Source organism: Sander vitreus, chromosome 2 (genome assembly GCF_031162955.1).
Source record: "Sander vitreus isolate 19-12246 chromosome 2, sanVit1, whole genome shotgun sequence".
Classification (NCBI taxonomy): Eukaryota; Metazoa; Chordata; class Actinopteri; order Perciformes; family Percidae; genus Sander; species Sander vitreus.
The window spans coordinates 12,891,246-12,913,151 of NC_135856.1; the positions used below are offsets into that span (position 1 = coordinate 12,891,246).

The following is a 21,906-nucleotide window of genomic DNA, read 5'->3' on the forward strand; positions in this document are numbered from 1 at the left end:
ACTAAAATGGATGTAGCATAATGTAAAGAGACAACAAAGGTGATTTGCCCACGCATTTGTGTATTTGACGGCATAAGTGTTTTAATTCCCGTCATGGGTATAACATCGATTTGAAACTTGCATTCTCTCCCTCCTGCTTTTCCTGGCTCCATCTTGCAGGACTGTGCAGAGAGCTGCAGCAGAACAGAGTGAGCTGGGAACAGGCTGTCCTGTACCACGCCACCAAATCCAGATACCGACACCCTGTTTATAACACAGTAGGTGTGGGGTTGTTGCTTAGTAGTTGAACAGTACAAGATAATTCAAATTTCCATTAGCAAAGAAAGAGGGTAAAAATTGAAATGGTAATCCATCTTTTTAGAAGCACACTTAAAGTCAGAATCGTTTATAATCCCCCTTGCCCTTTTTCCAGCAGTTAATCCAATTCCCTTTAAGCACATACCTCACTGTAAGCTATATGTATCAGGCATAGTTGTTCACCCAAGTGTGTCAGGCTTATAACATCATTCTACAACAACAGCAGCAGCTTTCGTTCCATCTCAGCAGACTTCCAAGTCGTGTAAATTGGAGGCAGCTCCTTGATGGTCCAGGCCGACTGGGCCCTTTTTTCTCAACACTTATCAACCCTGCATATCTGCCGCCAGCGAGACGATTTGCCTTGCATGGCTACCACGGGTCCTGATGACCTCTGTGACAACTAGAGTTTTCGTGACAGAAGAGACCACAGGACGCGGATAAGGGGACCGAAAGAGGGAGGGGAAACCCACATTCCAGATGCTCACACTGTGCGGCTGGAGCAGATAACGTGGTGGCTCTGCTGCTTTGATCATGTACCTCCTAACAGCCCTATTTCACTTCCTCATGTCTCTACTAAATTACACTGCCTCAGTAAGGTTTAACAGTTAAAGGCTTGCATGCCCGCGTGTTGCAGTCTACCGCTTTTATCTCACAGTTTTTCGCCTATTAGTCTCTTTTCTTTTTTCTTTTTTTTTATGTTGATAACAAATTCTCCAGCTCAGTTTAGTTGTTGGATGAGCCTTGTTTGTTAAAGTGTTTTACAGAAAAAGACCAAGGTATTCTATAAACCAGGGTTTAGTCTGTTGTCATTCAACCTCTTGCTTTTTCTTCCCTTTTGTACGATGACTCTGTTTATGGATAATCAATACACAGGCTTTTACTTACTACAATAAATCCACAAGAACTGTCCGTTATCATTTACCCTCCTCCTCCACAGCGACTTATTCATTTTAATATTGTTTATCAAGGCCAGGTTTATAATACACACAGCAAATTATATTTCCCCCAGTGCCCAGGCAGTGGAAACAATATTAGCTTTTCTTCTCAAGTCTTTACAAGAGGAGTTGGGCAAACAGTTAAACGGGTTAAACACCTTTCAGTGTGTGCCTGTGGAATATTAAAAAGTCTCAGTCTTGCCCATTAGAGTTGGGATTCGGTTGTCCTTGGGTGGCATGTAAGGAGCATCCGTGAGGCCTGCCCTCTCCAGACTGGTTTTGGCTCAGTGGTATGTGAAATGGTAAATGAAGACAGTCACGCCTCATTTGCGATAAACTTTGGATGTGTGTGTGTGTGTGTGTGTGTGTGTGTGTGTGTGTGTGAATTTTGCCATATCAACCCAGCTTGGCTCTGATTTGGTCATATGGTTTTATGTTTTTTCATTACCTCTGCTCAACACCGCAGAAGCTCGGACACTCAAACTGGTGCTGTGTGTGTGTGTGTGTGTGTGTGTGTTAAATATCATGATCTATGGTCTGATATTAAGCTTACTCATATTTTAACTTAACTTAAAATATCCTATTAAATCTTACCATTACAACTACATGCCTTGTGATACAGTAGTTTTAGTAATTAACTCACCACTGAAAATAATTGAATAGGTGTCACATTCATGTATTTCCATTCTTTTTAACCAGTGGGCTATAAACTCAGTACTGTTGTTCCAGCCTTGGGCTTGGATGAGCAGTCAAACATGAAAAAACCTGGGCTACATTTTCTCTGGCTGTGCTGATGCTCCATGAAGAAAGCCAAACTGCTTCACTAGTCTTTCTGTTGTCTTCCCAGTGAGTGCAGCCTATTCTCAGGCTCTGCTGCAGGGCCTAAAACTGGGACCATTTGTTCTGACCAACGTGATGACTTGTAAGCTTTTCTTGGCTCAGAAAAGCAGCTTAAGGGACTTGATCTTTGGTCTGGTGAGCCCAGCTAGAGCACGCACACGCACATGAGCTCTCCTCTCACAGGCCACCCATTGCTAGTCCTTATCAGCCTAGCTTGGCTTTGGCTTAGCTTTAGCTAACGACGGGGTCAGAGAACGAAGAAGTAATTGACAGGCTGATGGGATGAGCAGAGTGATAGGTCAAACACACCTTACTAAGGGATGCCTTGAGCAGTACGCAAGCCTGAGCCACACTCCCACTGTGTCAGTGTGCACACAGTGGGCATTTCTGACCCATAATTAACACAGTGACACATAAGCCAGTATGACTAGTTAGTGTGGGACTAATCTTATAATTATTATTATTATTATTATCTACGATCAAATCATCTTTTTTATTTGCTGTAATTTTAGTATCAAATGCCATAATTTGAGATTCATATCAGCTACTTGAGAAGTGCCTGGTGAGATGCAAAGACTGCAGACCTGTACAGTTTTGTGGACATGTCCTGGCATTCCCAATGGCTTGCTGTCAGACAGTGTAGAGTGTATTAGAGGTAGGGGTGGAACGGTACACATATTCGTATTGAACCGAAACGGTACGGGCGTCTCGGTTCAGTACATGAATTTACACGGAGAATACACGGTATAAAAATAAATAAAACTTGCGTGCAAATGAATGAATGAATGTAATGTGGAACTACTGTTACATACGCGTTTCTTAGGGACACCTAATCTGTAGCCCCGCCTTAGCTCTGAAGCTCCCAAGCTCCGCCTACATGTCGAGTCGGTCCAGTGAGTCCACACGAAGCAAACTTCCATATACAACCAAACATGGATATACTGTAGCTGTATCCCTTCTTGCCTCGACCACAAATGGCTTCCAGGCCCATTCGCTTCGCTGTTTGCTCCGCTGCTAGCTCCGCTGTTAGCGTGTGAAGCTAACACCACAATTTGCCAACTGCTCTGTGTAACCGAAGCTGCTCTTTTAACACCCCTGCTCTGTGCATTCACATATGAGAGCAGCGCTTGTCTCCCATATCACACTACAAGCTGATTGTCTTTGTTTGTTTACAAGTTCCAGATGGAGTCTGGAGATGATGTGGGGTAGCCTACTTATTGTTTACTGTTTACATCTTACTTTATACGCTTCAGGCTGTTGCAGCTAGCTCAGGAGAGAGACTGGATGACACTAGGTGGTACAGCCTGAGACATGCACAATAAAAAGAAATTGCCTTTTGCATTTTTGTTATGCTTTTCCCCCCATTGTACCGAACCGTGATGTCTGAACCGAGGTATGAACCGAACTGTGACTTCAGTGTACCGTTCCACCCCTAATTAGAGGTCACCATTGTTTTGCCTAACATCCTAAAAAGCCATTCCCCTCACAGATGTTCAGTAGACAGGTGTAAAGAAGGCCCCACACAGGGGATTGGATGTTGGCACTTGAAAGCTCACCCATCACTCCAGTCTTGTCTCGCTCTCGACCTTTGACTCATGTTATCATTGCGCCTTCTTGTTGTGCCCTTATTCGCAAAAGTGCGTCTGCACAGCATTTCCGTGGAAGATAATTGTAACCAAACGGAACAAGGCTGGATGGGCATACAGGTTTAGTCAGCAGGCTCTCCGGGCTTGTTTGAATTTTAATGACTGAAAAGGAAACATTTGTTTGTAGTATAGTTCAAATTAATCAAGATGAAATGAGGACTGTATGTTCAGGCTGTGCAGCAAAGTGTGCAGTTACTCCCACATAATGTGCTATAATGTGCTGTTCAACCTGCTCCATTAACAGCATTGTGTCGGGTTTGTTGATAAGCCCACTTTGGGCCAAATGGATAAGGCTGCGGTTACATACTGTTCCCTAAAGAAATGCTGTTTTCCTTCTTCCTTCTCGGAGCAGCTTGTCACATTAGCAGCCGAGCTAATTTGATCTGTAACTTAGAGAGAGAGAGGAAAAAAGGATGCTTGCTGAAAACACGAGAGACTCAATTATGCTAAATCTGACTATGACTTCTATTTTTAGCCATACAACTGGGGAAAAAGGGGAAACACCACTGCCTTCTGACCAATCACAGAGGTTAGCTTTTCACCAATGAGAGGAAGCAGAGAGAGAAGTCCCCACCCCTGACTCTCGTAACAGCCTCGCATTTCTCATCATCAGTGCTTACCCATTATTTGCTATTTCTGTGTTAAGAACTAACTCCAGTGGAGCGGCCTACGTGCCAACTGGGTTAAGTGACTTAAGTGACAAGAAAAGTTAGTGAGTTCAACCTAGGTGAGTGAGAAAGTGAGTGCGTGCCTCTTTGTGTTTGGACACATGAATGTGTATTTGCGCATTAAAGGTTAATCTAGAATATTTGGATTACACTCCTACCCCTGCCCTCTACTAGATGCATTAAAACACACCCACAGCCGTAAAGAGGATATGGTGTAACAGGACAACCACCTCCCACACACATCCACCCACCACCCTCTCCCCTCCCTGCCCCCTGAGCAGCCAACATCTGGCTGGATCTCCCTGGCTTTACACCAGGCCCATTTTCGGAGCCAGGCCATATTGGAGTTTTAATCCGAAGCCTCGGCCCTTACCCTTCGAATCACACAGGGCTAAAGGGCAAAGTGAGGGTTGTGGGTGGGTCAGTGATGTTGGCCAGCGTTGTGCAAAGTGGGATTCAGGAAGAGAGCAGTAAGAGTTCAGTCACATCATCCATACATCCCAAAGCCGTATGTATTGATAACATTTGTTATTTGACTTTTAGGCAGTGTGGTTCTTGTATAGTGCACCTAAAGGCATGCCCCTTCCTCCATCTCTTTTCCCCTCTGTCCTACTAACTCCATCCTACTCACTCATCCCTCTCTCTGACTCTGTTTCTAAGGCCATCTCCTTTGTTAACTCCATCTCTTTGTCTCTCGCCTTCTTTCTTTTCTCTCTCTGTCTTCCGACCTTTGTCGGTGGAGCAGATTAAAAGGCAGTGTGCACGTGTGAACTAATCTGTGTGTTAGTGATGGGCTTCAGCCCCAGTATCTCTTTGCCCCGACGCACAGCTAGCGCTCCCCCCCCCTTACTCCCTCTCGACTCCAATGAACGCTGCACGGGTGTGTGTACGTGTGTTTGAGCACGTGTTTATGTCTGTGGCTGTTGCTTAAAGAGGGCACATTTCTGCTCTATTCGTTCATCCTTTTCCTCTTTCCTTTCAAACTTTTTGCTTTATCTCTGTCTCTCTCTCACCCCTCTCTGTTTCCACTTTTATCCCAATCCGTCCTCCATCCCTCCTCTACACTCTTGCTATGCGTGGCGGATCCTGTTTGTGGCTTCAGCAGGTTTAGCATGACAACTTGCATTGGTCTGCCTAGTAATCAACTGCGTTATGCTTTATTTACCACTTGGGATTGGTTGAGCAGGGGCAGGATGGCTTCCTGCATGTCCAAATTGATTTTGGAAGTCCCATTTGCATTTTATTGCCCCCCTGTTTCCAGTTTGGTTTCAGCCCTGAATCCATATGCGTTTTTACAGTAAGCTTTACTGCCAATCGGAAAGACTCTCTTTCTCCTCCACACACACTGAATCTCTTTTTTGGGATTGAGGTCACAACTGCCTGAATGCTCAGAAATATCAAAGTCCCTTTCCCACCCACCCACATGCAGCAATGCATTTTCAACCCCTCTGCATTTCTTTCTTTCCCTGCCATCTAACCAGAATATGGGTCATCATCCAGCATAGTTCCAATGGAGCACCAAGACTTGTTAAAAATGGTTTAATTCCACTGACAAGAAAGCGGTTGCTGTGTGTGTGTGTGGGAGAGAGATGAGCATTCCCCTCATTCCTCAGCTCTGTTTGTCAAACTTGACAATTGTCTGTCAGTTTGGACAGTGTAGTAAAACCCTCAGTGGATGATTGAATCGTTAGGACGTGGGCCACACGCTATCATAAACCGCCAGGAAGGCGGCACCCTAGTGAAAGCATTTTTCTTTTTCTGAGGAGCATCCTGAAGAGTTGAGCTGCTGTTGTTAAAGTTTGTTTCTACCAATAGATGCAAAGTTCTTGTTTCTAGCTCATTTCATGTTCAATTGAAAGATAAGGATGTGGAGATAAACAGAACTTTTCTAACACTTACAGTTGAAGTAGCCTCATAGGCACTTAGCTGCTGTCACTGTCAAAACAAAGGACATACTATTACTGGCTTAGTTCATTTTAGTCCTGTGTCCCTTGTAGCTCGATGAGTAGAGCATAGCTCTTTATCTTTTTAGGGTTAGGGGTTTAATTTCCACTGGTGTCACACATGCATAAAATATACGCACTCGTGGCACTTCTGATGAATGTGCTCAACATAAAGCATGCATGTCTTTCATGTGTTTTCTAGTAGCACATAGTATTGATGTAAATGTCGTTTGCCATTGGTAAATCCAGTGGAACTCCTAACAGACTGGCTCTCGTTTGTGCCCATGGCTAGTTTCTGGGCAGATTACACAGACAGAACACTCCCCTTCCTCCCCCACTCTGTATATATATCTCACCCTCTCTATCTCGCTCTGACCCTCTGCATCTATCCCATCTGTCCATGTTTCATAAAGGGGATGAGGTAGGCATAAGTCTCTAAAAAAAAAAAAGAAGAGGTCCTACAATTGCTGTAGGGCTAAGATGGCTCTAATCTTGTGTGTGCATGTAGAAACGCGATGGACTGACTGACCCATCGGACAGAAGCGGACAGAACTTTTACCACACCAGTTTTGATGTGCAGCTTTCGTGTTTGCATATCTTTGCCTCAGTAACAAGGACGTGGTTTAAAGTCCCAAAGGTCAGTCTTAAGGTCCCACTAACAGTTAGTGGCACAGCCCAATGCATTATCCAGTGGGTATTAGTGACACTGCAACACGAGTTACAAGCAACGTGCTGTACATGGGCTAATGCTAGAACCATCTGTCAACTCATAAATCATCAACACAAAGTTTTCAGCATGAAGGGAAACCTAGAATAACGATTTCACCATCCTAATCCAGACCTATTCAACATATAAACCGGTCTCCATCTGCATTTGTCATTTCCTGAACCTCTCATTTATAGTTCAGATAATAAAGCTGTAATTGGCTAAAGCACATACGGCAGGGGCCAGTTTTGCAGCCAGGCTGTTGGCTCTTTGATGACTGTTCCAGCAGTCGAGCTAGTGAGTGGTAGTTTCCTCTATTAAAAAAAACCCATTCAGTCAGGTGCCACTGTCTGTATGGGTAACCATGTGACCTTGGCTACAACCTGACAACTGTCATGTGAGAGAGGGAGAATGACCTCCCTCCCATGAAAGAGAGAATGAGAGAAAAACATAGGGGGAATAAAAAAACAGACAATCCTAGAAGAGGCATCTTTATCAGGAAAAAAAAACAACCTTTGTGTTAACTCAGCGATCCAGAACACAAAGGTGGTGAGCAAACACAGAGAGCCATTGTGTTTCCTGTAGTTTGGTGTGTGCTTTTTGTTGCATTATAAATGCTCATGTGTGTGGGCTACAGTGAGTGGCGTCCTGATCTAATAATTGCTCTCTATTTCACTATAGATTAAGCCAAATGCAAGGACTTTATTTCATTGTATTTCACTGCCAGGAAAACCAAATTAGCTGAAAAATGGTCCAGGTGTTGATACAAGATGCCAAATGTGCAATGAAAGAATTTGGTCCATTAATCTGCTAAACCATCAGGAGTGTGATTTTTTTATTTTATTTTTTTTTTTTATAGTTGTGATCATCTGTCCTAAACAGTTTGAATGTGTTTTGTGTTTCCTACAGTCACAGCAAAGCACCATGGGGAAAAAATGTATGGGTTGCTTTGTGGGTTGATTCCTCCTCCTCTCCATGTATATTGTATGTCACCATCTGCAGAGTATGGATCCCTGTGCCACATGTTGTTTCACTGTATACATGATTTGGGACAGGGAGGCTTACATGTGATTCGCCTGAGCAACTGGTCCAGACCATTTAAGCCACAGGCCTCTCACGCTTGCTATTTTTAACCGTGAAATAATGGATTTGGAATGTTTTGGAAAATTTGCTCAAAGCGTACAAAGAAAAACATTTGTGCCCACATTTTCTGTTTGATTTAATTGCCGTCCACCACATAGAGAGATCATTTGCCGTTGATTTGATGTAGTGCTCAATGGACATGGCTTAGTCTACTTTAAATGAGGCTTTGCATTACAAAATACTCGAATCACTCCAATCATCTTTGACATCGCTGTGAATCATGACTTGTGGCGGCTTTAAATGAGCCTCGACACTCGAGAAGGAGTAAGGCAGGAGAGGAACGATGGAACTCCCTTGCAAAGTTTTATTTAATTTTTCTCCCTAAGGGTATAATGATGTCTTAATTTCCTTTTGCATGTTAATTCAAGATATTTACTCTACTGTAGATGACTAGACGGTCATTGGTGATGTGTAATTAGTGTAATAACTGGGTGAAGGGTTAAATATCCTCCCTCTCTGCACGCATTAGAAGTAGGTCAAAGTGTGTGTGTGTGTGTGTGTGTGTGTGTGTGTGTGTGTTAAATTGGTTTGAGCTAGTGCAGAATTTGCCAAAGAGAAGTGTATTGACTGGTATATGGACTGGATATCTGACCCTCCCCTTTTGAGAGCACGTCCAGTAATTATGTCAGACATCTTGGATGGCCTGAAAAGTTATCCATTATTTATGTATTCACAAGTTTGGAATCTAGGACAGCCGTATTTTCTTTCTCTTCGTCGTCTGCGCTTCGCCTACAGTGTTGGTTCCAGAGGACTTTGAATGAAAAATAAGCAGAAACTCTGGTTGCTTTGTGAGTGCTGTTTTTAGCTGCTTTTGGTTCCTGAGAAGAAGAAAAAATGCAATTCTCTCTGTGCCACTCTTCAGGCCCAGGTGTTCTTTTATTGCCATTTATTTTATTCACAGACAAAGAACAACTCACATGAATATGCATTTTCCGTTTTCTGCTCAGCCCCTTCCCCTCTCAGTACTCTGCCCACAGGAAACGCCAGGCATCAGATTTGCACAAATATCCGTCTGTTTAGCAGACAAGTAAAAAAAAATCAAGTAAGGCTTTGAGTTTGTATAAGTAACTAACAGAAAAAATACTGGATGGCTTGCTAATTGTATACATAGCCTTCACATGTCTTCAAAGCAACAGGATGCACCTGAGCAAGTAAAATTATGTATCTGATAATGTAGTCAAAAGAATAACCCCACTGCACAACAAAAGGGAAATTTAGATGATGTATAAAAGGGATGAAAAAGGAAAATACTTCTAAGATTAGATGTTGTTAGCATAAGATAATGTAGGACTTCAAAATCAAACCGTCCAAAGGTCCTCATGTGTTTTTATGTGCCAATAAATATATTTGGCAAATTGCTTATAATGGATTGAAAAAAAAAAAACATGTGACTTGGTTCCTAATATTGATATCAGAGACTACCAGTGCTTGCTTACCTACTGAATGAATTCTATACACAAGGTGTTACAGTCTGGAGGCTTGTGTTTGAACAGTCAGCAGACAGAACATTTGGAATGAGGCTCCTGCAGGCGAAAGACAGGTAAAGTTCCTGAGTTTCATAAAAAAAAAAAAAAAAAAAAGATTCCTGGGCTTGGGGAAAACTTCCTGTGGTTGAAAAGCCCTAATACATGGTTTAACTCTGCTGTAGACAAGACAGTCTATGCTTTGGTATTTTAACAAGACATTTGCAACTGTATAATAAAAGAGTTATTGGAATATATTCAAGACAGTACTGTGCTGATTGTTCTTGTCATCTTGATGGAATTATGGCTTGTTGCTGCCATTACACGTGTTTCACGTCACACTGACACGCATATAAAGGGCTATTTGTCTGGTAATAGTTTTCGACTATAGAGATATCAGATATCAGAATGTGTGTGTATTCGTTTAAACAGAGGTGTGTGTGTGTGTGTGTGTGTGTGTGTGTGTGTGTGTGTGTGTGTGTGTGTGTGTGTGTGTGCATGTGTGCATGTGCCTTTGATCCAAAGGCACATGCACTCTGTGTGCATGAGATGAAGGGCGAGTGAGGTTGAGTGCAGAGCTGTTGTTCGCTGTACTGACGAGAGATGTACATATGATGTGCGTAGGTTGTGTAAAAGCTGTGGTGGGCAGCTCTCCCATACCAACAGGGAGAGCTTCAAAGTGCTTCTTTGAAAATCACATTAGAAGCAGTTTGGACGCATTTCAAGTGAAACAGCTATAGCAAGAGGCAGAGTGGTACAGAAATGACTGTAGGTTTAAATGTAAATGTTTATCAGTGTTACTTTACCTTGGCAACTGAGCTGAAGCAAGGGAAGAAGACTAAAAGTAGTTGAATTTGGAAGAAAAGGGCAGGTCCTGCATGTGATTCATGGCGAGCTGGGATGAGGAGGAAAGGTGTGGTGCAGTGACCCGGGGCCGGCTGGCTGCTCGCTCACATGTCAAAGCCAGAAGGCAGAGCTGCCTGCCTGCGTACCCATCTGGGGCCCATCAGGAACACTAGCCACAGGAACACACACACACACAAGCATAAAAGAGAGAGAGACACACACACACACACACACACACACACACACACACACACACACACACACACACACACACACACACACACACGCATACTGGTAGGGAAGGCCGGCTGTGTCTGTGGTGAGCCCGCAGGTCGTGCCTTTAGGATTTTGCACACTTTAATTTTTTTTTTTTTAAAGACTTTTTTTTTTGGCCTTGATCTCTTCTTGCTGCAATTTTATTGAATGCTTTAAAAATACTTGCAATGTATCTGTTAAAATGCATGTTTGGCCCTTATTCCGAAATAATTTAATGTTTCGGAACCAAGCCACTATTAATTGAGAATTCATTGTGTAGGAGAAGTATGAAAATAACAAGTGAAAACTAAACACTCCCATCTATACAGCTCTTTTAAAAACGCTCTTACAAGCTGCGCACATTTACACTGTGAGTTCCAGGTAACTCTTGTGAACTCGAGTCCACAGAAGCTCACCTCACTATCAGAGAGAGCGTGGGATTTCAAAAGCAGCTGTTTGCTAAGGTATACCTGCAAGGCAGCAAAAAAAACCCAAAACAAAACAAAATGTAACATGCTATTATATTCGCTTACATTCCCAGGAATCGCACACTGCTGAATACAAGGAAAAAAGGAGGCCTTTCTGCCCGTGTTGTCTTATTGTCAGGGAGGGATTTGATATCCCTGCTGTGCGTGACAGTTTGGAACACAGGTCCTGGTAGCAACTGGCCACGTGTTATATAATCTGCCACAGATGAAGAGTTCCCCATTCAGGCAACCTACAGCTCACTGTGCCATTCATTAGACACTGGAAATACAACAGCAGAGCATTAGTCTTCACTACTATTACTCTGCATTAAATATATTTTAGTTTATGTTCTATTTATGTTCTCCTTTGTCACTTTGTTGATCTTTTCCACCCCATCTGTTGCCATACAGATCCCGTCATTTATTGTGCAGTAGTTATGGCTTTTGATTTTTGTTGTTGTGCTTTGGTTGCTTATTTTGAGTCGTTGAAGGTGGGATATTTCTCATTCAGTATCTTTATATGTCAACTTGGCATTTCATAATAATTGCATGTATGATTATTGTTATCCAAATAATTTTATAACGGAGCGTAACATAGCTAACTAATAGCACAGCACAATTGCCATCAGGTCTGCTTTTTACTCTCCTTAACATGCTATTGCCAGGGAGCAGTGCTCTCAGGAGAGCAGTTTAAACCCTAATAAAAGTGATGCCACATTAACAGCAACCTACTGACACTGTCATCCTGTGATGTGTCACATCCTTTAATTTAGTTTCCCCAATCCCCAGCTGAGGACATGAAGTTATGGGTCTGCACAGTAAACCCATCACTGTTTATGTAACTAGCACCAGTCTTTTCTAAGAACTCAGGGAAACAGTAGGCCATGTTGCTGATTATCGTGTTACGTGGCTACAAAAGGGCAGAGGAAGGAGAGATTCTGGCTGCAGCACGCAGGTATTTATGGTCACTAGCCGCCACTCATATCGTAAGCCGCAAATGGCTTAAACTCTTTGGCTGTGGGTCTACATGATAAACAACCCTTTTCAGAGATTAGGGAGCTGTCTTGGGGCACCACCAATAGCTAGTAGCTTATGACCTTTAACCCCTTAGTGAGACAGTTAGAGATAGTGCTGGTGGTGCAGGCTACCGTGATAAACCGGTCTCTGCCATTATCTTTAGTTGCCTGTCACTCTGAAGACATAACCATTTTTCTCCCAGAATGATTTCTAAAATACTTGCCAGCTGAGAATAAGAGTTCCAGTAGTTTGACTTCCCATTACCAGGCAGCCCAATGTGATGGCAATGCATTACACACATTAGTACACACTATCTCTTCTCCTGCTCTCACAGTCACATACTGTTCCTCCGTCACTCCCTCTTATGCTTTTTGGGGCTTCTTTGCCTCCTGTCGTTATCAGAGACCTTCACAGCAGAGCACATCATACGCCCAGAGATTAGGACAAATGTCACGCAGATGTCTCACATGTCTGTCTTTCAATAAGGGGCACAGAGAGGGTATTTGGATGCTGCCAGCCAGTAGCATGCATTGCTGTGAGAGGTGATATACACAAGGTAGCTGTGAAAAGGACACAACCAAGACTCAAAGTGCTGAAAGAGAGGACAGCGTGGCAGACTCCTTCTCCTCCTCCTCCTCCTCATATGGGTGTGAATGGGTGTTTGTAGTTTAACTCTGACTCAGCAAAAAGTGGTGATTCAGCAGCCTGACAAGTGACGCCTCACACCACACTCACTAATAGAAGTCTTAGCGTTAAGAACCATGATGTGATATTTCGTTCATCGCCAGGGCCAGATATGTGGTGATACTCTGCGGTGCCTGTGCGGTCGGCGTACCTCCTGCTTCCTCTGTACATTTGTCATGTCAGTTGGGTCAGGGAGAGGGGAGGGTGGAAGGACAGGAGTGGTTGTAAGTGGGGGTTATCTGAGGTTGTCTGCTAAGATTGTTGTTTTAATCTCGATGGTAGTGGAGGAGAAGATTGTGGTCTCTAGTGTCTGGAGTTTGCTAACTCGACACCCGACAGGTCAGACAGACAGGCCCACACATGACCAGTGTGTCCTGCGTTGCCCTCAAAACCTTCTTTATCGAGCCTTTGTGTGTGGACAAATGTTTGTATTTGTGACTAAGGAAAAAGTAAGAACGTAAAAGATGTTCTAACAGTGGACACAGTATACTTTTTAGGATTACAAATGGGACGTTCGTGAGCAAGCACGTGTTTGTTCTTCCATGTAACGTGAAATTATATTTGTGTCAGCTCTTCAGCTACAGCTGCACAATAAATGATTTATTGGCCTATCGGCTATGTTGAAACATTCCATGTACATGGCCTACTTAATTTAGCATAGCAATGGTTAACGATCACGTAATAATCATGATTACAGTGTTAAACAAAATGGTCAGAATTGGAATTACTGAGACAGACATTCTGCTGTGTTGTCCTCTCAGTAGCGTGTCCTAGACATCTCCCAGGTGGAGCTGCGTGTATCCCCCCCCAGGCTACCGTGAAAGAGTAGAAAGTGATTGCCAGTTGATATCTGTGTGTGTGTGTGTGTGTGTGTGTGTGTGTGTGTGTGTGTGTGTGTGTTTGTGTGTGCGTGTGTGCGTGTGTGCGTGTGTGCGTGTGTGTGTGTGTGTGTGTTCTTGTTTAACTACATTCGTGGGGGCCAAAAACCGGGAATACAGTATACTTGTGGGTTCCGGACAGCTTTGTGGGGCCAAAATGCTGGACCCCACAACTTTAAAGGGCTTTTTGAGGGTTAAGACTTGGTTTTAGGATTAGGGTTAGAATTAGGTTATGGTTAGGGTGAGGGTAAGGGTTAAGGTTAGGCATTTAGTTGTGAGGGTTAAGGTTAGGGTAAGGGGCTAGGGAATGCACTATGTCAATGACGGGTCCCCACAAAGATAGTGAGACGCTGTGTGTGCGTGTGTGTGTCTAAACACAGATAGACATCTACAGATAAAGAGCAAAGGTTGTCTCTGCTCTCTCCTATGTATAGAACTGATTATACAGACAGATGACCTGAGCCTCCCAGGCTGAAAACTTGTGTGTACATGTCTTGTGACTTCCAAACTTTTAGCGCTACAGACGGAATCAGGGCACCTCCTCTTTCGCTCCCCAGACATGCAGCACTTGTTCACATAGTTTAAGCACACACTCACGTATACTGTACTGGTGCAATAGCTTGCTCTCCTTTTCGTGTTTTTATCAGCACCATCCATGCATAGCTGAACCTCCCATTCTCACACACACACACACACACACACACACACACACACACACACACACACACACACACACACACCCCAATATGCTCACAGACAGATATACTCTACCCAGTGCACACATTTTTCCACCAGTCCTAAAGCAGTAGAGCACAGCAGAGAGCAGTCTAGCCCAGTGTCATCAGTGCAGTGAATTTCTGCTCTGGTCCCCTGGGCTTGTCTTCTTTTGGGCTCCCCCAGAGATTGTTCCTGAGGTCCTGGGTAGCTCCACTGAGTCCACTGACTCTTAATGTCTCTCCACTTTTCCCCTTCAGGCTAGCTAAAAGGGCAGCTCCTGCTAATGGAGCGCTGATTGTGTTACAGCCACAATTATCACTCTTTACCTCTCAACCCGGACGCATTAGCAGGATAGATAGTAACCCTGGCCTGTCTGCAGTCACGGAATAAGGGACTGTCAGGATGATGGAGAGTACGGGCCGAGCAGTGTCCAGGAAATGCCATTACACCTTTCCTCCCCACCCCTCCTCTCAGCTAAAACTTCTTGTTGGTAATGTAAGCGAGAAGGGGTAACTAAAGCTGGGTGCAAGAAGTACCTGCAGAGGATAATATATTGTCTCGAGGCTTACAGGAGACATGAATCATATGAAACCTGCTGTGTTGTTGAACTATAAGCTGGGGATTTACAATGCGTGAGCCAGGTCTGCAGCTGGTGGATTCTCACAAAATAAAAATACATTGTGTCTTAATGAGCCTGCCTGTATCCCAAGACGAAAGAATACTGCTTGCATTTTGGTGCTGAAGTGCTGATCTTTTAAAAGGAAAAATCCACCCTCAGATGCTCAGTACCAGCAACAACCGTTGTGAATGAGATGCGTTTATAAGGCGTGGGTGTAAAGTAATGTGAATAGCTTGACATCTGTGTTTAGCAAGTTGTCTGTACATGAGAAAATAGAAAATACCACAGATTAACATACAGGTCAGCTGGTACAAACATTGTTTTAGGGTGAACGTTTCCTTCTGACCTTTTGATATAAGGTTGCAATTCCCAGGTTCTCTTGAGCAAGACATTTAACTACCAGCATGCAATATATTTCACATTTTCCTGTCCAGGCCCCAGTTCTTCCCTCCTGTACACTGTCACGTATCTAATCATTCTGTTCCTCTTTCTGTTTCTGTCTCTCCTTTGCAGACGAGCTCACTTGCGGCTGTGTCTCGAGAGGTTGAAGGCCCTCATACCCCTGGGACCCGACTGCAACCGCCACACCACCCTGGGCCTGCTCAACAAAGCCAAAGCACACATAAAGGTATAGTATAACTAGAGCTAAAGAAACATACATATGAACCACAGGGCGAGAAGAAGAAAGTCAGCAAAATAGAAAGATCAGTGGTGAAATACATTTGAAATATGATAATGGCGCACACATGGAAGTATGCTGCAACAAAACGGAGCAAAGAGAAAACCAGATAACAATGTATTGCTCAAATGACAAGTTATGGCAGTGATATGTTGATGAACTAAGATGCACTACCATTGGATTTTATATAGCTATTTTATTTTATTATTAAATGTGTAAGTATTTTAATACAAATGCGTCCAATAAAGGGAGGACCAAAAGTGCATCCAGGAATAATTCCATCCAAATGTTTTGACAAAAACCTGCTATGGCATTAAAAATTGACTCATGCATACAAACTTCATCCAAAATGTAACCAGTATTCAGCTGGTCACTAGTGATAATTTCCCTGCCTGAGCATATAACACGTTAAGACATCCTGCTTCACGCTTTTCCATCCACTTAAAAAAGAGGCATGTGACTGCCTGAGATTGAGCAGTCTGCATGGGAAAAAGCCTGGCATTGCGTGCATTCACGTAACAGAGAGGCAAAGCATAAAGCCCGTATTGTTACTGTGCCCCCCCAACACACACACACACACACACACACACTACTGCCGTCACCACTCTGCACTTCTGCTGCTGTCAACTTGAGTCTCTCCATCGCTTATTGATGGCCTATTGTTTTGGTCCGTCACCGGGAGTCACGCTCGTCACTGTTGGCGACCGTGACACAAGGCTACATGGTTAGAAGCGCAATCGCGGCTGTATCAGTCCCTGCCACGGCCCTCGCTTATATTGTAATGGCACAAGGCGTAAACAGAGGCAGAGAGTTAAAGAGGCGACACGGTGTAAACAAGGCAGGTGAGGGAAATCATGTAGGGGGTTCAGAGCACGCAGGAGGAAACAACACGTTTAGTGGCTGAATGCTAAAACAGGTGCTGTTTGTTTGCTTTGTGCTGCGTTTGATTCTGACAGACTTTTAATATGAAAGGAGTTTCCTTACAGACTAACAACATTTATCTCTTCAGTGTCTCAGCACTGCTACAGCTTAAAGGTCCCATGGCATGAAAATGTTACTTTATGAGGTTTTTTAACATTCATATGAGTTCCCCCAGCCTGCCTATGGTCCCCCAGTAGCTAGAAATGACGATAGGTGTAAACCGAGCCCTGGGTATCCTGCTCTGCCTTTGAGAAAATGAAAGCTCAGATGGGCCGGTCTGGAATCTATCATCTAAGGTCTATACAAAAGCATCCAAAGAACACAATGTCATGGGACTTTTAAGTTGATCTTCACACTTTCCATCTGTCACTCTTTTCTCTTCTGTATTTCTTCACGTGTTGCTCTCAGTCTCTCAATCATTCTCTGCACCCACCTACTATTGTGTCTCACCTTTTTTTTCTCAACGTCATTTTTATCTGGCTATCATCTCCTCTTGAACACGCACACTTTATACATTCTCGTCTCGCCCTGGTCCCTGGCACACATAGTTAACCTTCTCTTTGTCTCCCCCTTCTCTTTCTCCTGACCAGAAACTTGAAGAGGCAGACAGGAAGAGCCAGTATCAGCTGGAGTCTCTGGAGCGGGAGCAGAGACACCTCCAGCGTCAGCTGGAGCTGCTGAGGGGAGGCAGCGGTGCTGCAGCCCAGAGCAGCCCAGGGGAGGGGGAAAGGATACGCATGGACAGTGTGGGCTCCACCCTCTGCTCCGACCGTTCTGACTCTGACCAAGGTTAGTGAGGCCGCACTCTTTTAAAAACAGGATTTTAATTCAGCGACTACAAAGCCACCGAGCTGCTCTCGGCCTAATGTTACCACATTGAGGTTGTACCCTTTTGAGTCCCTCTGGGACTGTATGTCAAGTGAGGTGTTGCTGAAAATAATCAACACAAATTTCCTGGATAGTGGTTTAAAATGCAAACGCTTCCTGAAAGGTTTAAAAGTAAACTTTGGTTAGTTGTAAGTAACCGACATCCAAATGAAATCCTTCATTAGTTGTTGTCATTCCATCCTGGTTCAACCAAGTGAAACCATGTTAACTGGATACATATTTATTTACACGGACCACTGCCATATTGTGATATAAATAGTGATATAAAGCGTTTGATTGATAAGATAACACATTGTGTAGCATGTTATACTCATTGTTAGTTTTGGTCTTTTTGTTGTATTTGTTTGACTCTTGAAAAATACAAAATATGCCCAGCCTTTATCCTTAAAGCAACCCCGTTATCCTGACGCTAATGTACTTTCCACTAAAGAGTTTCCCCTTTTGGTTTCTCTCCATCCTCGGCTGCAGAGGAGATCGAGGTGGACGTGGAAAGCACAGAGTTCTCCCATGGAGAGCTGGACAGTGTGAGCACAGCCAGCACCAGCGACCTGGACGACCACAGCAGCTTGCAGAGCATGGCCAGCGACGAGGGCTACTCCTCCTGCAGTGTCAAACTTGCCTTCTCCTCCTAGAGCCCCACCACCACCACCACCACCACCTCCCAGCCAAACCCGCCTGCCCTCCCATGCGTTTCTCCATCCAGCCATGCCTACGTACATACACCCAGTCGCCTCCGACGATGGCCACACCCCCAGCGAAGGGCGTTCCCGTTCCTCATGCCTCTCAGCAGCCTCCCCCCCCGCAGGCTCCTAAGCCTTTAGTTGCCCCTCCTCATCCTTGCGCCGCTGAAGTCACTGTTGGAGGAAATCCACCGAGAGCCTCTTTTTCCTCACTTCTGAACTTTGAGCCACACAGACCCCAGGGGGACCCAAACACAGTGATGTGATTTTAATCTTCTTTTAAAGGGAGATCAGAGAATTGGATGATATGAAATATACACATCATCTTGATTTTTAAACCCACGCAGTTGAAATGAATGATTGATGTTAATTCTTTCTGTGAAAATTTAGAATTTTGTAAAGAAACATAACCCCTAACTTGATCCAAAATGCACTCAGATTTGTATGATATTGAAATGATTTAGTTTCTGTTAGTGTGTGTGTGTGTGTGTGTGTGTGTGTGTGTGTGTGTGTGTGTGTGTGTGTGTGTGTGTGTGTGTGTGGCTGGTCCTGTGCATCCTTAACGTTCTGGTGTTCGGCCTAGATAAACGGGAGCGCATCTTATCTGGACTATAATCAATACAGTGGGTGAACTTTGCCATATCAACCCAGCTTGGCCCTGATAAATGTCCCTTCAGCTCTGAATTTAATCCTTGTCTTATGTTTTTATGATTACCTCTGCTCGACACCGCAGAAGCTCGGACACTCAAACTGGTGCTATTGTGAAACAAACCAACGGGGGAAGCAGATCAGATCCACCACCACTAAGCTTTTAAAGCAAAACAAAAGTGTGTCTGCAGTTATTTGTTTCCAACCAAGCACGGAGGAAAACAACCAAAAAAATGGAGGAAAAAAAACAACATTCCTGTCGAATGTGGGTGCTCAGTGCATTTTCAAAGAGTGACAATTGCAACTTGTGTGTTTGTGTGTTTGTGTGTGTGTGTGTGTGTGTGTGTGTGTGTGTGTGTGTGTGTGTGTGTTGGTGTGTGTTTTTGATTTGGTTTCTGTCCCCTCAACAAGCAGCTACGACAAGCTATCCTGCACTTGCCTACTTTAGAGCTGTCCATAGAAACGGCACAAACCAAGAAGTTAAAAAAAAAAAAAACAGCAACAAGGAAAAAGTCCAAACAACGACAAACTTTGGAATAGATGTGCATCCTCTTTCCAGCAGTAACAAGCAATAACTCTTGTAGTCCTTTTTGTCTCGTCAGTTTGAACTCCTTCCCGTTTTTATTTCTCATCTCCCCTAAAGACTGTGTGACCGTCCAAAAAGCAAATTTATTTTTAATTGTTTGTACATAAAAATGGCTTAATAAATTAAACCTTAAAAAGGAGCTAAAAAAAAAAATTAAGTTAGAGCTCATGGATAGAACTATTGCATCTGTTGCTGTTTTACCTGTTAATTGTGCATTTTAAATTCAATTTCTGAAAGATTTTATTCTCTTCAGAGTGGCAGTGGATGTGGCACGGACACTATTACTTTGTTCAATTCGCTGATGGAAACTTTTAAAAGTTACTCATTCTGTTGCTGCCCTGAGAAGGAAAAGAAAAGTTACTCTTCAAAGTGATAAAAAAAACAACGACCGAACAACTTCCCATCCAGTTGCGGAAAAGCGACCCAGCATGACTTCTTTTGGAGAATGCTGAGTTTGTGTGGCACTCTTTTTTTAATTTATTAGATAATTTTTTTTCTCTTGTTTATAATGTTCATGAATTGGAGGGGTTAAAATCTGTATATGGCATTCCACTGGTGGGCGGGTGATCTGTGGAGGAAAAGCCTGAAGTGTAGGGAGACGAAAACGGGTTGTATGATGTCAATGTTCGCCGTCCCAACTCCACTGGCATTAAGAATTGCACTTCAACCACAGTTCTCTGTATTCCCCTCCCCCCACTGTATTTCTCTTTCATGGAGCTGACATAAATCCTTTTGTATGTGAAAGAAGAAAAAAAATAAGCACCTCCCCTTTTTAAATATTTATTTCTCAATCCCTGAAAGAACACAAGCAATGGGGAAAAAAGTTAACTTATTTTGGTTCTGTCTTATTTCGCTCCTCTTTTTGATGCTTATTCCTCATTCCTTATTTTAAGAACTATGTATTTTATTTTTTTTTTTGGGGGGGGGAGGGGGGGAATTAATAAGAAATGTAGCTATTTTGTTTTCTTTTTTTCTGATGTTTTATTAAATGGACACTTGAAATGTAATTGGCCCCTAAGCTGCTCCTAGTGCTGAGCCTCGCCTGTTTAGAGTCACCAGCCTTGTCCAGAGCTGACTGCACCCCAACAACATAGGTCTATGCCTGTGACCAGAAATGCAGACCTAAAACAACCTGATAGATCAGACAAAATGGCTTCTCTTCATACCCAGCCCTCTGATACAAGGGGAAACATCCGCCATGTTGTTTATACATTCTACTGTCTTGTTGTTTTTGGGTCTGTGCTGAGGGGGGGTCACCTCTGCACAAGGCTTGTATCGATAGCCAAGACTTTACTGGCAAATATTGCGCCGGCTACTACACAATAAAAGGGGTCTAAAACTCCACTTTCCTCTATTAGGAGGATTGTAGTCTCTATTAGACATGTGTTTTAGTTGACAAAATGTGTCTTACATTTGCAATTCAATGCCTCTGACTGAGGATTTCAAGAAAAAAAAGAAAGAACAAATCCTTTGGTTTCTCTTAAGGACATCTTTAAGGTGTCGAGTTTGACATGTAAGCTTTTTTGCGGAGCTATGTTGAGGTTGTTAGACTTGGCACTGAATCAGAAAGTCACCACTTCTGGTGCTTGATTATAATAAAAAAAAAAATGCCAAAACCACCTCAGAACACCTCAGTGTCCTCTCTCTTAATGTCTCTCTCTCTCTCTGAGGGACAGTTTACATTTATTCTTCCCCTGTTTAAGTTATTAACTTCAACTCTTTGTTTTTTTGTTTTGTTTTCGTCTTCATATGTTGGTTTTATGAACCTACACTGCTGACAGAAAAAAGGTTCCATGTTTGACGACAAATGAACTCCACTATGTGTGCAGATCTGGATCGCATCCTAGTAGTGTTTTAACCTGCTCGGAGTACAATATATTTTTACTACATTGGGACGATTCTGATAGTGTTGGGTTTTGTTGTTTATCGCTGAAATGTGTGAGAACTGTCTGACACTCATTGTATTGTCTCGTGTGGCAAACTACTCTGATCTTGTATTCCCAGACGGGATAAAACAAACTATAAGAACAGATTTTTCCTGAAGACAGGTCTGTCCTCTCGTGTGTGTGTGTGTGTGTGTGTGTGTGTGTGTGTGTGTGTGTGTGTGTGTGTGTGTGTGTGTGTGTGTGTGTGTGTGTGTGTGTGTGTGTGTGTGTGTGTGTGTGTGTGTGTGAGAGAGAGAGGGAGAGTGTGTGTGTGTGTGCTCCATGTTCTTACTAAGGCTAAGCTTTAGAGAGGCAGCTGGTCCATGACTAGTCTGCACTGATCTCAGTTGGGCTGATTGCCACCTGCTACTCAGTAAATATCAGACTTCTGGAAAATATTTGTCGTAAAAAAAATATATATATATATATATATATATATATATATATATATATAT

At 43.3% G+C, this 21,906-nt stretch overlaps 1 protein-coding gene across 2 annotated transcripts in view; it reads left to right on the forward strand.

Moving 5' to 3' along the window:
• Positions 1-19,707, forward strand: part of mxi1 (max interactor 1, dimerization protein) — a 28,615-nt gene extending 8,908 nt beyond the window's left edge. For both annotated transcript variants that reach the window (XM_078278699.1, XM_078278708.1), the window contains exons 4-6: positions 15,638-15,752; positions 17,315-17,513; positions 18,081-19,707. In XM_078278699.1, the coding sequence (XP_078134825.1) occupies positions 15,638-15,752; positions 17,315-17,513; positions 18,081-18,244 (478 nt within the window). In that variant the 3' untranslated portion in view covers positions 18,245-19,707. The remainder of the gene's footprint in view (positions 1-15,637; positions 15,753-17,314; positions 17,514-18,080) is intronic.
• The last annotated feature ends 2,199 nt before the right edge of the window (positions 19,708-21,906 follow it).